The sequence below is a fragment of the Macaca mulatta genome, chromosome 13 (genome assembly GCF_049350105.2).
Source record: "Macaca mulatta isolate MMU2019108-1 chromosome 13, T2T-MMU8v2.0, whole genome shotgun sequence".
Lineage (NCBI taxonomy): Eukaryota > Metazoa > Chordata > Mammalia > Primates > Cercopithecidae > Macaca > Macaca mulatta.
This window is the reverse complement of record NC_133418.1, coordinates 92,743,476-92,759,559: the sequence shown is the minus strand read 5'-3', so window position 1 is coordinate 92,759,559 and position 16,084 is coordinate 92,743,476. Positions and strand designations below refer to the sequence as shown.

Below are 16,084 nucleotides of genomic sequence, written 5' to 3'. Positions count from 1 at the left end.
ATATCTTTATGCTTGAAACATTAGTATTAGTCATGCAGGGAAACATTTTTTAAGGTTTATTTTTTAAAATAAGTATTTTAAAATAAAATATTGAGAAAAAGGTTTTGTGTTTAAGAATATGCTATGTGAAAACAGTGCTTTCTTGGAAAATATAAATAATATAAATATATGATATTAAAATATGAATATATAAAAACAAAATATAAAGAAAAATAGCCTTTGTCAGTAGTGAAGTTACTAAATTATAAAGCAACGCAACAAGTTGAAGGCTATACTTTGATTAATGCAAAATAAGTGGCATTAAAAAAAACACTACAGTTTGGAATGATCTAGGAAGACTTCATTTAAGAAGTGAAACATGGGCCGGGCGCGGTGGCTCAAGCCTGTAATCCCAGCACTTTGGGAGGCCGAGACAGGCGGATCACAAGGTCAGGAGATCGAGACCATCCTGGCTAACACGGTGAAACCCCGTCTCCACTAAAAAAATACAAAAAACTAGCCGGGCGCGGTGGCGGGCGCCTGTAGTCCCAACTACTCGGGAGGCTGAGGCGGGAGAATGGCGTGAACCCGGGAGGCGGAGCTTGCAGTGAGCTGAGATCCGGCCACTGCACTCCAGCCTGGGAGACACAGCGAGACTCCGTCTCAAAAAAAAAAAAAAAAAAGAAGTGAAACATGAAACTAAGTACTTTGTGCCCCACTCTAATACTCTTAATCTAGTACTTGTTTCTCATTATATGAATAAGAGCTTGGGTTAGACAGATCTGGCTTTTTCATGCAAGAGCGGTGTAATGAGACAAAGAGTAGACCAGTTTAACCGAAGTTGAGGGTTTCTATGTGGAGTAAGAGGTAAGACTGGAAAGAAACAGGCTAAGTCATTGAAAACCTGGAAATTCTGGTTGTAAAATTTGGAGTTTATTCTGATAGCAATGGAGAGCCAATGTAATTTTAGGAAGAGTGATATGAGCATTAGGATTTTTGTTTTATTTTCATTGTCAGGATGGCATCAGAAGTGGCCTTCTGCCTCTTAGAAACCTTGTTGATTCTCTTAACCTGAAACTTAAAGTCGGCTAGGGTTAAACAGAAGATGTCCAAAAATAACAGTATTAAGGAGAATTTTTTAAATCTTTGGAACCAAAATATCTCACACGTAATTCCTTAAGAATATATATACATATGTACATACACATATGTAATATTTATACATATGTGTGTGTGTATTTATTTATTTATTTATTTATTTATTTATTTAGAGATGGGGTCTTGCTCTGTGGCCCAGGCTGGAGTAAAGTGTGATCCTGGCTCACTACAGCTTTGACTTCCTGGGCTCATGCAATCCTCCCACCTTGGCGTCCTGAGTAGCTGGGACTACAGCCGTGTACCACCATGCCTAGCTAATTTTTTTCTTTTCAATTTTTTGTAGAGACAGGGTCTCAGTATATTGCCTAGGCTGGTCTTGAACTCCTGGGCTCAAGTGATCCTCCTGACTCAGCCACCCAGAGTGGTGGAATTACAGGCATGAGCCACTATGGCCAGCCAAGAAAAAAATATATTTATTAATATTAACATTTATTAACATCTAAAGTGAAAATAGCATATTCTTTTAAAACTGGATTAGCTTAGCTGTCAGGTTATACACACACAGTAGTCTTTATTTGGATATAAAAATGGTAACATTTTTCTGGTGCTTTATTTTTACTTTTTTCACCTTTCTATTATGAAGATTTTTATACATACACAGAAGTAGAGAGACCATAATATGAGCCCCCTTGTACCTGTCACGTGGCATCAACAATTATCAACACTCTGCTGTTGTTTTTCTTATGCCAAATATCTAGTGCTTGGCCTTTTTTCCTGCTTTTCCTGAGTCTCAGCATAATGCAACTAATGATGCCTAAGCTTTGAAGAAATGAGTTATCCCTCCTTATAACCACTTAATTGCTCTCTAGATGCTATGTAGGAAAATCATGCTTGCATTGGATTTGAAAGTTTTTTACATTTATATATATATATATATATATATATATATTTTTTTTTTTTTTTTTTTTTTTTTTTTTTTTTTTTGTGAGACGAAATCTCACTCTGTCACCCAGGCTGGAGTGCAGTGGCATAATCTCAGCTCACTGCAAGCTCTGCCTCCCGGGTTCGCGCCATTCTCCTGCCTCAGCCTCCTGAGTAGCTGGGACTACAGGCGTCCACTACCACGCCCGGCTAATTTTTGTATTTTTAGTAGGGACGGGGTTTCACCGTATTGGCCAGGATGGTCTCGATCTCCTGACCTCGTGATCTGCCCGCCTCAGCCTCCCAAAGTGCTGGGATATAGGCATGAGCCTCCGCGCCCGGCCTACATTTATAATTTTTTAATACCTCCGTTTCACTGCTTTCTGGGGCTTCAGTGTTTGAGTCAAATTGACCAACTTTAGTGAGGTAGAAATGTAATAAGGTTGGTATAGTGATTGTGGCTTTTACCATCTAGGAAAGTATTTCATTAAAATTCAAATCCAAAAATTTATGTTTGTGGCACTTAGCAATCAAATTACTGTGTATGAGCCATTTAAAATTGTGAAGGATTTTTTTCCCCCTGTAATGATACTTTCTTTTGGAATGACAAAATATTCTCTTTAAAAGTAGCTATAGGGTTTTGCTTTTGGAAACCTATACCAGAAAAATTAATAGGGCCATGCCAAATTTTCAGCATAAAAAAAGGCTAAGTATTTTTGAATGATAACTGAAACAATTAGTAATCAGATCTTTTGGCACTATTCCCGTTCTTACCAGTAGACATCACAAATTCGATTCATTATAGCACACACTTAAAGTACCGTTTTTTGCCTTCTTCATAGACATAAGTTTCTGCCTCATTATCAGTACTACATCATAGAAAAATGACAGGAATGGTTTTCACCAAATTTGGGACAGTCTGATTTTTAATACAGCAAACAGGATATTCACTCCTTCGCCGCAGGATGAGACTGCAGTAGAGTGAATATCCTGTTTGCTGTGTAGCCTATGTTTAAAATCAGACTGTCTTCCTCAAAAGCAGCTGGAACTGAGGTTCAAGAGATGGATGTGACTGTGTATAGGGAGAGGCATACCATTTTTATTTTTAAAGTATCAACAGAAATCATGATTTCACATTAACAATACAAAGTCGCAAATGTGAATAATGAGCAGGTATTGATTTGGCCAGCTTTATAAATGTGTAATTTTTAAAACTGGGTTATTTATCTTTTTAAAAATAATTTGTGGAAGCTCGTCGTGTATAGAGAAAATTGGCCTATTGTCTGTTGTGAATTACAATTTTTTTTTTCACAGTTTGACCTTAAATCTTTTTTCCCCCGTTAGGATATTACATTTGGCCATGAAATTATATAGTAAAATCAATCAATTTTTTTCCTTTAGAGCTTCTTGGTTTTTATGTCCTATTAAAAAAGGCTTCCCCCAAATCCCAGATTATAAAATAATACATCTAGGCTTTCTTCAATCAAGTACTCTGTAATTCTGTATTTTAATTTTCAAAATAATAACAAATTAGAGTAAGGAGTATGGTAAGAGTGAAACATTACCTTGATTAAAATACCATTTATTGACTGGCTCATATTTTCTCCCACTGATATTGGATACTGCCTTTCTCATAAGTTAATTTCTCATATGTGTTTGAACTCTTCTTTCTGCTAAGGCTTTCCCATATGATTTCCTAAACTTGGGTGGTAAATCGCCTCAGTCTTCTCTCTCATTGGTGAGCCCTATCTTTACTATCCCCAAACTGTATACTAGCAGGGGCCAGGGAGACTAGCCAGGGTGTCAGATACTTTGACTGAATGCCTAAGAGAGAATCTCAGGTGTTTTACTATAATAGTTGCCTGAACTTGCTTTCTTTTTGAGACAGTCTTACTCTGTCACCCAGGCTAGAGTGCAGTGGCGCGATCTTGGCTTACTGCAAACTCCACCTCCCAGGCTCAAGAGATTCTCATCCCTCAGCCTCCTGAGTAGCTGGTATTACAGGTGTGTGCCACCACACCCGGCCAATTTTTATATTTTTAGTAGAGATGGGGTTTCGCCATGAACTCCTGGCCTCAAGTGATCCCTCTGCCTCGGCCTCCCAAAGTGCTGGGATTACAGGCATGAGCCCCAAGCACTGCCACATATATAGCTTTAATTAGGTGAATTTTCAGTAGAAATTTCCAGTAGAGCTGTTTGGCAAACTGTTTCTTTTTTGGTTCAAATTGCCTTATCCATTTAAAAATAGAGTGTGGTCTAGAGCTAAAAAGCCTGGTTTTGATTTCTGCTCAGCCATTTACTAGCTCTTTGACTTTGGATGGCTTACTAAAAGTTGTCTCCACCCACATAGGTTTATTGTGAATATTCAATCCATAAATACACATAAAGTATCTAGAATAAGTGCTTGGTGTATATTGAGTACTTAATAAATATTGGTTATTATTACCACTATCTCATACCATAGCATAGGAACCACTATATCATATCATAGGAACTCAGAAGATGATTAAATATTTAAATGCTGATTTGTATATTGTTTGTTTGAAAGGGGACAATTCATCTCTTTCGAAAACCACAAAGATCCTTTTTTGGCAAGTTGTTACGGGAATTTAGACTTGTAGCAGCTGACCGAAGGGTAAGTTATTCCTTAACCCCAATTTTAATTATTGCACAAACAACATTATAACATTGAAGAAAGATAATTTTTAAGGCAAATAGAAATCACTCCTGATCCCACCACACTGTTTTCATTTTTCTATGTTGGAAAAGTGTTTTTTTAGTGTAAAATTGCAGTTGTTTGGTGTTAAATTGTTTTGCTTTGGTAGGAATCTTCTGTTAAAGTTTTGATTCTAATTCTGAACTGTTTTAAAGAAAAATGGTTTTATGGTTGCTTTTGGTTATTACGTTTTCAAAAAATTAAATGGATCCAATCTAAAGCCATGTTTTCTCTTTTATTTATTTATTTTTGAGATGGAGTTTCACTCTTGTTGCCCAGGCTGGAGTGCAATGGCATGATCTGGGCTCACCGCAACCTCTGCCTCCTGGGTTCAAGCGATTCTCCTGCCTCAGCCTCCCAAGTAGCTGGGATTATAGGCATGGGCCACCACGCTCGGCTAATTTTTTGTATTTTTAGTAGAGATGGGGTTTCTCCATGTTGGTCAGGCTGATCTCGAACTCCTGACCTCAGGTGATCTGCCCACCTCCACCTCCCAAAGTGCTGGGATTACAGGCCTGAGCTACCGCACCTGGCCCATGTTTTCTCATTTTTAATGTAGGGCAAGAAAAATATGTCATGTTTTGAGACTGTAAATAAAAAGATGTAATTGCCATCCTTTTAGGCCACCAATGTATACCTTCTAGTTACTGTGTTTCATGCTTCTCATTGTTGTCTAAATGATAAATTCTCTTAGGGAACTGACTATCTCTATTTTGCTCACCTTTTTATAGAAGTACAATATAAGCATCCAGTAAATATTTGATGACTTTTAAGTAAAGCCAGCTTCAATGAAACAATAATAAGCAGTACCAACGGGCAGTCCAATTGAAACTCTGCCATATTTTCACTATTTTTCAACTCCCTTATCTTCATTTGCTTCCTTATCCAGCTTAGATTCTATGCTCCATCATTATCATTTCCCTCCTTTTTGTTCTTTTTTTTTTGAGATGGAATCTTGCTATATTATCCAGGCTGGTCTTGAACTCCTGGGCTCAAGGGATCCTCCTGCCTCAGCCTCCTGAGTAGCTGGGATTGCAGGTGTACACCACCACTCCCAGCTGGTATCATTTTCTTTTATATACTCTCAGCTCTTTTGTGCTCCCCTTCCCTCTGTCTTAATTCCTGGAAAATCCCCAATCTTCATTAAGTTCACTTTCTTTTCTTTTCTGTTCTGTTCTGTTCTTAGACGGAGTCTTGCTCTGCCGCCCAGGCTGGAGTGCAGTGGCATGAGCTCAGCTCACTGCAACCTCCACCTCCCGGGTTCAAGCGATTCTCCTGCCTCAGCCTCCCAAGTAGCTGGGATTACAGGCACGTACCACCAGGCCCAGCTAATTTTTGTAGTTTTAGTAGAGATGGGGTTTCACCATGTTGGCCAGGATGGTTTCAATCTCCTGACCTCATGATCCGCCCGCCTCGGCCTCCCAAAGTGCTGGGATTATAGGCTTGAGCCACTGCGCCCAGCCAAGTTCACTTTCTTTCTACTCTCTACTTGCATCTAAGCAACTGAATGTAACCTGAGAGAAACAAAACCATGCAACTGGTCTCACTTTGAATTCATGATCAGACAGACCATTAGTGCTGCCTGTATTTCTTTCATTCTATACTTCCTTCGTTCATTCAATTTTCCAATTTCCTAGATGGCTATTTCATACCATGTTCTTTCATTTCTGTCCTCAAGCTTCTAATACCATCTTCATCCTCACCCTAAGCCAATGATCTTGCTTCCTGTTTCACCAAGGTAAAAGAAGTAATCAGAAGAAAACTTCTACATCCTGTCATTAGCACATCAGCCATCACTCTGCCTTCCCTCCTATTTCTCTGGACAAGCTTTCAGTTATCCTCTATAAAGCCAGTTCTTTCACTTGTTACCTACTGAAAGATGATGTTCGTATAATTGTTCTGTTTCTTGCATCATTGTTTTTCTTGCATCATTCTCTTTCTTGCATCGTAATTACATGTTATAAGTTCCACTCTCAGAGCTGCTTCATTTCTCAGCTTCCTTTTGTAGCAAACCTCCTTGAACGACTTGTCAGTACACTGTATTCACCTTCTCTTCTCCCCATCTCTATTAAACACATACCAGTTTGGCACTGGTCCCCACTAATTTATGTAAACAGCTTTTACAAGGTAACCAAAAACCTCTGTGTTGCCAAAATCAAGATCTTTCCTTATGTCTCATCTTACTTGATTGATGTTGAACAGCCAAGGTCAGTACTTTCTTTTTTTTTTTTTTTTTTTGAGACAGTCTTGCTCTGTCGCCCAGACTGGAGTGCAGTGGCACAATCTCGTCTTACTGCAACCTCCGCTTCCCTGGTTCAAGCGATTCTCCTGTCTCAGCCTCCCAAGTAGCTGGGATTGCAGGCACCTGCCACCATGCCTGGCTGATTTTTTATTTCAGTAGAGATGGGATTTCACCATGTTGACCAGGCTGGTCTTGAACTCCTGACCTTCACCCGCCTCGGCCTCCCAAAGTGTTGGGATTACAGGCGTGAGCCATTGCACCTGGACAAGATTAGTAACTTTTAGGAACATCATTATGCCCTTTATTCAGATTCACCAGTTGCTTACATTTTGCCCCATTTGCTTCATCATTGTTTCTATAATATGTACCTATAGAGACAATATGCATATGTATATGTATTTTTCTCAACTATTTGAGAATTTCTATGTCAGAATTTATTTTCTCTTGAACAACTCTCCTTCTGGAATTATTCCTTTAAATTTGTATACTATAACTTAGCTGATGACACTTTTGGTAGATGTGTGACACAGACTTTTTGAAGGAAGTTATGTTTATTCCTTTGAATATCAGAGTATAAATTATAGCAACTTGAGCAGACCTTGTGAAATTTATCACTTGTGTACACATAAGAGTGATTTTTATTTTCACAGTCCTGGAAGATACTGCTCTTTGGTGTAATAAACTTGATATGTACTGGCTTCCTGCTTATGTGGTGCAGTTCTACTAATAGTATAGGTATGTCACCTTTATATTTTTATGGAGTTGTTATTTTCACTTTTGTTTTTCTCATTGGAAATAAAGGTATATCTTATATAGAATATATTCTGAAATGTATTTAACTCAAATGATTTAAATAAGGGAATATATTTAAAACTTCCTTGTAAGCTATAAAATTTTGTTCATTTGTTAACATTGTATCTTTTCTTTTTTTAAAGTTTTTTCCTTTTAAAATATATTTTAAAGTAGCAATGGGGTCTCACCATGTTGCCCAGGCTGGTCTCAAACTCCTGAGCTCAAACGATCTACCCACCTCGGCCTCCCAAAGTGCTGGGATTACAGGTGTAAGCCACAATGCCTGGCCATTTTCATTTTAAATAAGCTGTTATTTAAAAAAAAAAAATCATTAAATCTATTTGGAGATTTGTTTTTGTTTTTTTTGTTGTTTTTTTGGTTTTTTTTTTTTTGAGATGGAGTCTCACTCTGTTGCCAGGCTGGAATGCAGTGCTGTAATCTTGGCTCACTGCATCCTCCGACTCCCTGGTTCAAGCGATTCTCCTGCCTCAGCCTCCCAAGTAGCTGGGATTACAGGCACGCACCACCAGGCCCAGCTAATTTTTGTAGTTTTAGTAGAGATGGGGTTTCACCATGTTGGCCAGGATGGTTTCAATCTCCTGACCTCATGATCCGCCCACCTCGGTGTCCCAAAGTGCTGGGATTAGAGGTGTGAGCCACCGCTCCCAGCTGGAGATCTGTTTTTAATGTAATAGATTAAAACTTTAGTTTATACAGTTTATAAGTTAGATTTTGAGGTTTGTTGGCTTTTCTTTAAAAAGGGAATTCTGTAATTTTTTCTTGTATCTTAACTTTTTATGTTTTTTAATGCATTGTTCCTTTGTTCTGTTGTTCAAACAATACATTTGAAATAGTGCTGAGATTACAGAAGCAGGCAGAAAAATGGTCACAGGGCTTTTTAACATTCATTACTTCATTTTTCCTAATGGAGAAATCAGGTTGGGAGGTAAGCTTTTCTGCCAACCAACTTTGGCTACATGTATTGATCAAATTTACTAGATAACTGGCAATATATCAGGTTGGCCAGTGACTCAAAAGTTTTTTTGGTGATGGATACCCCTGGTAGAAATAATTTGGGTGACTTGCTGTATTTTTTTAGAGGGGTCAGTAATATTTTAATCATTTTTTTGGTTGTTTTGCAGCTTTAACTGCCTATACTTACCTGACCATTTTTGATCTTTTTAGGTAAGTTTTTAGGAAATCTTAATGTTTTGGAGCCAATAAGGAATTTGGTAGAAATGTGGTATAGCCATACAATTCAGCAATAAAAACAGCAGCTACTGATATCGTATAAGAAAACAATAAAAACATTATACTATGAAGACAGTCATAAAGGACCACATATTGTATGATTTCATTTATATGAAATGTCCAGAACAGGCAAGTCTATGGAGAGAAAAAGTAGATTATGAAGAAGTTTTCTTTGCTTAAAGGAAAGTAATCTAAATAAGTAAAATTATCAACATAGAACAAACACACAAACAACAATAATTAGAGACATAACAGTAATTAGAGGCTGGGTGGGGTGGCTCACGCCTGCAATTCCAGCACTTTGGGAGGCCAAGGCGGGTGGATCACTTGAGATCAGGAGTTTACGACCAGCCTGGCCAACGTAGTGAAACCCCATCTCTACTAAAAATACAAAATTAGCCAGGCATGGTGGCTTGTGCCTGTAGTCCCAGCTACTTGGGAGGGTGAGGCATAAGAATCGCTTGGACCCAGGAAGCGGAGGTTACAGTGAGCCGAGATTGTGCCACCACACTCCAGCCTAGGCAACAAGAGCAAAACTCAGTCTCAAAAAACAAAAAAACAAAACATTTATAAATTTGATTATATTAAAGTTAAGAACTCTAGGTAGCAAATGTCACCTTAAACAGAGAGTAACCTGAGAAGATACTTGCAATTCATACCTCAAAGGACTAATTTTGCTAATATTTGAAGGGCCCTACAATTTAATAAGACGAAGGCCCAATAAAAGAAAAGTAAGAAAAAAAATTTATTTTTATTTATTTTTATTTTTTTTTATTTTTTTATTTTTTGAGACGGAGTCTTGCTCTGTCGCCCAGGCTGGAGTGTAGTGGCCGGATCTCAGCTCACTGCAAGCTCTGCCTCCCGGGTTTACGCCATTCTCCTGCCTCGGCCTCCCGAGTAGCTGGGACTACAGGCGCCCGCCACCTCGCCCGGCTAGTTTTTTTGTATTTTTTAGTAGAGACGGGGTTTCACCGTGTTCACCAGGATGGTCTTGATCTCCTGACCTCGTGATCCGCCCGCCTCGGCCTCCCAAAGTGCTGGGATTACAGGCTTGAGCCACCGCGCCCGGCCGAAAAAAAATTTATAATACATACGAGAGTTTACAGAACAGGAACTATAAATGACACTTATGAAAAGTTGCTCATCTTCACTAACAGTAAGAGAAATGCAAATTAAAATTACTCCGAGATGCTGTTTTGCCTGTCACGTTGGGAAAGATTAAAAGATTTGAGTATAGCTGTGTTATTGAGTGTGTTAGGGAAACACGTGCTCTTTTGTTTTTAAAAAGATGGCTTTATTCGGCTGGGCGCAGTGGCTCATGCCTGTAATCCCAGCACTTTGGGAAGCTGAGGAGGGCGGATCACAAAGTCAGGAGTTCGAGACCAGCCTGGTCAATATGGTGAAACCCTGTCTCTACTAAAAATACAAAAATTAGCTGGGCATGGTGGTGGGCATCTGTAGTCCCATCTGCTTGGGAGGCTGAGGCAGGAGAATTGCTTGAACCTGGGAGGCAGAGGTTGCAGTGAGCTGAGATCGCGGCACTGCACTCCAGCCTGGACAACAGAGCGAGACCCCATCTCAAAAATCAAAACAACAACAACAAAAAAAAACACGAGTTCACTGTAAATGTGAATGTTTGAATGTTTATTTTTGGATTTTCAGGTCTGTCCCATTGATCTGTATGTCTGTCCTTTTATGCCAGTACCATCAGTCTTGATTATTGCAGCTCTGTAGTAGGTTTTGAAATTGGGAAGTATGAATATTCCAGCTTTGTTCTTTTTCAAGGTTGTTTTGGCTAAACAGGCATTCTTTTTGCTCAGGCTGGAGTGCAGTGGGTTGACTTCGGCTCACTGCAGCCTCAGTCTTTACCTCCTGAGCTCAAATGATGCAACTCAGCCTCCTGAGTGGTACCACAAGCTTGTGCCACCACATTTGCCAATTTTTTGATATTTTGTAGAAATGAGGTCTTCCTATGTTGCCCAGGCAGGTCTCAAATTTCTGGGCTCAAGTGATCCTCCTGCCTTTCCCTCCCAAAGTGTTGGGATCACAAGCATGAACTACTTGTCCTGGCTGGAAACAGGCACTTTTATACATTGCTGGTGGGAATATAAATTGGTGCAGCATCTCGAGGGCAGTTTGGCAATATCAATTAAATTTAGAAATGCGCATAACTGGCCGGGCGCGGTGGCTCACACCTGTAATCCCAGCACTTTGGGAGGCCGAGGTGGGCGGATCACAAGGTCAGGAGATCGAGACCACGGTGAAACGCCGTCTATACTAAAAATACAAAAAATTAGCTGGGCGCGGTGGCGGGCGCCTGTAGTCCCAGCTACTCAGGAGGCTGAGGCAGGAGAATGGCGTGAACCCAGGAGGTGGAGCTTACAGTGAGCCGAGATCACGCCACTGCACTCTAGCCAGGGGGACAGAGCGAGACTCTGTCTCAAAAAAAAAAAAAAGAAATGCCCATAACCTTAAACATAGCAGTTCCTTTTCTAGTAATTTATGCTACAGATACATTCCTGTGATCAAAAATGAGTTGCATATGAGGTTATTCAGTACAAAAGATTGGAAACAATCAGTATGTGAATGATGAAATAAATTATGGGGCATGTATACCCTGTATTTTGGTACATATATATCATAGAATTCTCAAACTTGACCATACATCAGAATTACTTGGAAGGTCTTGTTAAAATACATGTTGCTCCATTTCCAGAGTTACTTATTCAGAAGGCCTTGGGTAGGACCCAAGAATTTGCATTTCTAGCAACGGATGAAACCGATCCTGCTGGGTATAGGGAACCCACTTATCTATGTAATTAAATATTATGTAGCCTTAAACAACAAAGCCAAAGCATTTTATGGTTTAGAGGTCCTAATGAGGGGAAAAAGCAAGATATACAACAGTGTATATAGTATGCTGCAATTTGCATTAAAAAGGGGGAAAGAGTAAGAATACACACATGTTTACACATCCACACACTACAGTCATTTGCTTATATTTGCGTAAATATACATAGGAAGGATAAACAAGAAACTGATAGTAATAGGTGTCTTTAAGGAGGAAGACTCTGGCAGGGAGACGTAATTTAAAATCTTCCCACTATATATCTCTTTTGTAAATTTTGAATTTTAATTATATAAATAAAATGCCAATTTAAAAATAAATAAAAGCAGATTAAGTATGTTACAGCCAAGAGTGGTGTCTCGTGCCTGTAATCCCAGTGCTTTGGGAGGCTGAGGCAAGAGGACATTTGAGCCCAGGAGTTTGAGGCTGCAGAAAGCTATGATCTTAGCACTGTACTCCAGCCTCAGTGACAGAGAGATACCCTATAGACCAGGCACAGTGGCTCATGCCTGTAATCCCAGTACTTTGAGAAGCCAAGGTGAAAGGACCGCTTGAGCCCAGGAGTTCAAGATCAGCCTGGGCAATACAGTGAAACCTCGTCTCTACAAAAACTTTTAAAAATTAGCCAAGTGTGGTGGTACACACCTGTAATCCCAGCTACTTACTGAATAGTAGGCATTAGGATCACTTGAGCCCAAAAGGTTAAGGCTGCAGTGAGCTATGATTGCACCATTGTACTCCAGTCTTGGGTCTTGGTGACAGACTGATACCTGTCTCAAAACAAAAAAGGATTTTATTTTATTTATTTTTGAGACAGGGTCTCACCTGTCACCCAGGCTGGAGTGCAGTGGCACGATCTTGGCTCACTGCATGCATCCTCCGCCTCCTGGGCTCAAGCGATTCTCCTGTCTTAGCCTTCCGAGTAGCTGGGGTTACAGGTGCCCACCACCATGCCCGGCTAATTTTTGTATTTTTAGTAGAGATGGGGTTTCACCATGTTGGCCAGGCTGGTCTTGAACTCCTGACCTCAGGTGGTCCTCCCGCCTCAGCCTCCAGAAGTGCTGGGATTACAGGCGTGAACCACCACACTCAGCCCATTCATACACTTTAAAAAAGTTACTTTGGGGAATAATTATTAATGTTCCCAACCATATTTGATAATAATAAACTAATGGTAATAAAAATAGTAAAATTTTAAAACTAAAGTAATGTTGTTTCCCTAATGTCTTAAGGTTCATAAGGAAAACCTTTTCATTTAATTTGAAGAAGTTTCTTTCTTTAGAGGCTCATAATCTGCCATGTGAATTAGCTATCGATATATATTGTTTCAGATGAAAGGTGTGATTTACATTCATTTAGAGCTTCATTAACATCCAAACACAGAAGAAAGTGGTTATCTGATTTTAGACTGTTGTTAATAAATGCTACTGTTTTACAAAGAGGTGTAGAAATATATTTTAATGGAGAACATTAATACCAAAGTGGTATTATTAAACTATGGAAATTAAAATAATTTATGCATATAAATAAAATCAAACATATTGAATGATTTGTTAATAAATGGGTGCTGATTTTTAGATTTATGTAGTAATGGGAAGTAAGTTCAATTAGTGTACCATATTTCATCAAACGTTAGATGTTAAGAGTTTTAAGACAAATACTTATTTTATGTGTCCCCAAGAAAAATGCTGCTAATTCAACTGTGATGTACTGTAAGTTGTAAGACTAACCCTGATTTGAGGAGTATTAAGATGTGAAAAAATATGTGCTTCTTAAAAGTGATGAACTGTAGAAAAAGTTTCAGAGATTTTTATCCACTTTTAAGGGTAAAATTTTCAAAAGTTAATGTTTAGACACTGAATTTTTCAAATTTCTTATTAGTAACAAATATCATCTATAGAGTATTATTTACAAAGAAAAATTTTACAATTAATAATTGAAGCTTTGGCTGGGCGAGGTGGCTCACGCCTGTAATCCCAGCACTTTGGGAGGCCGACGCTGACAGATTCCCTGAGCTCAGGAGTTGGAAACCACTCTGGGCAACATGGTAAAAACCCATCTCTACTAAAATACCAGAAAATGAGGTGGGCATGGTGGCACACTCTTATAATCCCAGCTACTCGGGAAGCTGAGGTGGGAGAATCGCTTGAGCTTGGGAGGTAGAGGTTGCAGGAGCCAGGATTGTGCCACTGCACTCCAACTTGGGCGACAGAGTGAGACTCCGTCTCAAAAAAAAAACATAAATAAATAAATTAATGATTGAAGCTTCAATTGTATATTTCGTTTTTCTTTTCTTTTCTTTTCTTTTTTTTTTGAGACGGGGTATTGCTCTGTCACCCAGGCTGAGTACAGTGACATAGTCATGGCTCACTGCAGCTGCAATCTCCTGGACTCAGGCGATCCTCCTACCTCAGCCTCTGGGGTAGCTGGGACTACAGGTACTCACCACCACACCTGGCTAATTTTTGCATATTTTTGTGGTGACAGGGCATGACATGTTGCCTAGGCTGGTCTTGTACTCCTGGGCTGTCAAATGATCCACCTGCCCTGACCTCCCAGAGTGCTAGGATTACAGGCATGCGCCACCATGCCCAGCCTAATTGTATATTTCTGACTGCAGAAACTCATTTGGCTACCTTTATCCAATGCAATTTCAAAAATCATCCATCCATTCAAAACCAACCTAGATTATTTGCTTAACTTCAATGTAAATACCATATTCTTGCTACTTACATGAATTGGAAGTGAGGTTAGCACACTATATGAACCCTGTCATGAGTGTGAAGTACTCTCAAGGAGTTAGCTAGGGCTCTTTTGATTGCAGCCATCAGACTTCCACTGGAGCTATACTGGGGGAGCAAAGGTGTAGGATACTTAATTCTACAGATTCAGGGGTGTTAATGGAATCTGAGGGCAGAGGTTTAGCTGGGTTCCATTGTAAGAATCAAACTTCTCCTTATCTGTCATCTCTGTTCCCTGTGTGTGGACATTGTTGAGCTATTTTCTTCCTGTAGGCCAGCATTCCCTACTCCCAAATCCGGGGATAGAAATATAAATACTGCTCCAAATTTTCAGATTTGCATTTCCATCATTCAATAAAGCAGCCAAATTAAGCCTGGAATGCTTTGGTTCCAGTTCCAAATCCTACTTCCAAATCCAGAGCAGCATTTTGACCCAGCTTAGGTTACATGCATCAGGTGTCTGTCTGTGGATGAGTCAGCTGTGGCCAGGGAGTAGGGTCATGTTAAGAACATACCAGTTCCCAGCCAGGCGCGGTGCCTCGCACCTGTAATCCCAGCACTTTGGGAGGCCAAGGTGGGTGGATTACAAGGTCAGGAGTTCAAGACCAGCCTGGCCAACATGGTGAAACCTCATCTCTACTAAAAATACAAAAGTTAGTCGGGCATGGTGGTGCATGCCTGTAATCCCAGCTACTCAGGAGGCTGAGGCAGGAGAATCACTTCAACCCAGGAGGCGGAGATTGCAGTGAGCCGAGATCGCACCATTGCACTCCAGCCTGGGCAATAGAGTGAGACTCCATCTAAAAAAAAGAACATATACCAGTTCCTGCTGTAAGTTTATAGATGGAGGAAAAAAATGAAGGATAGTTAATAACTGAGAATTGAGAATTGTGAGCTAGGGAGAGAGACTCTTGGCTCCCTGCTTCATGGAGCCTTTCATATTTCCATTTAGGGATTACAAAATACTTTGATGTCTTCAAGATCCATGAGATAGGAGTATATTATAAGGATGGCTTTTCAGCCAGGTGCGGTGGCTCACACCTGTAATCCTAGCACTTTGGGTGGCCAAGGTGGGTGGATCATTTGAGGCCAGGAGTTCAAGACCAGCCTGGCCAACATGGTGAAACCTCATCTCTACTAAAAAAAAATACAAAAATTAGCTGGGCATGGTCGTTCACACCTGTAATCACAGCTACTTGGGAGGCGGAGGCAGGACAATCACTTGAACCCGGAAGGAAGAGGTTTCAGTAAGCCGAGATGGCACTACTGCACTCCAGCCTGGGAAACAGAGCAAGACTCTGTCTCAAAAAAAAAAAAAAAAAAAGAATGCCTTTTATTAATCAGGTAACTAACATATTTAATTGGGTCTAACACAGATAGTTGTTACCTCAATTTCATATTGTAGTAACTTGTTTTAGAGGGAATCTCTACTACACTTGGAAAATGAACATAGTTTTATCTCAGTCAAAATGTCAAGGTATTATTAATATTTAGTT

General features: G+C 39.7%; 1 protein-coding gene across 2 annotated transcripts in view; it reads left to right on the top strand.

Moving 5' to 3' along the window:
* SLC30A6 (solute carrier family 30 member 6) overlaps positions 1–16,084 on the top strand; it is a 58,823-nt gene that overhangs the window by 2,599 nt on the left and 40,140 nt on the right. For both annotated transcript variants that reach the window (XM_077959775.1, XM_015112066.3), the window contains exons 2-4: positions 4,547–4,633; positions 7,607–7,691; positions 8,891–8,933. In XM_077959775.1, the coding sequence (XP_077815901.1) occupies positions 4,547–4,633; positions 7,607–7,691; positions 8,891–8,933 (215 nt within the window). The remainder of the gene's footprint in view (positions 1–4,546; positions 4,634–7,606; positions 7,692–8,890; positions 8,934–16,084) is intronic.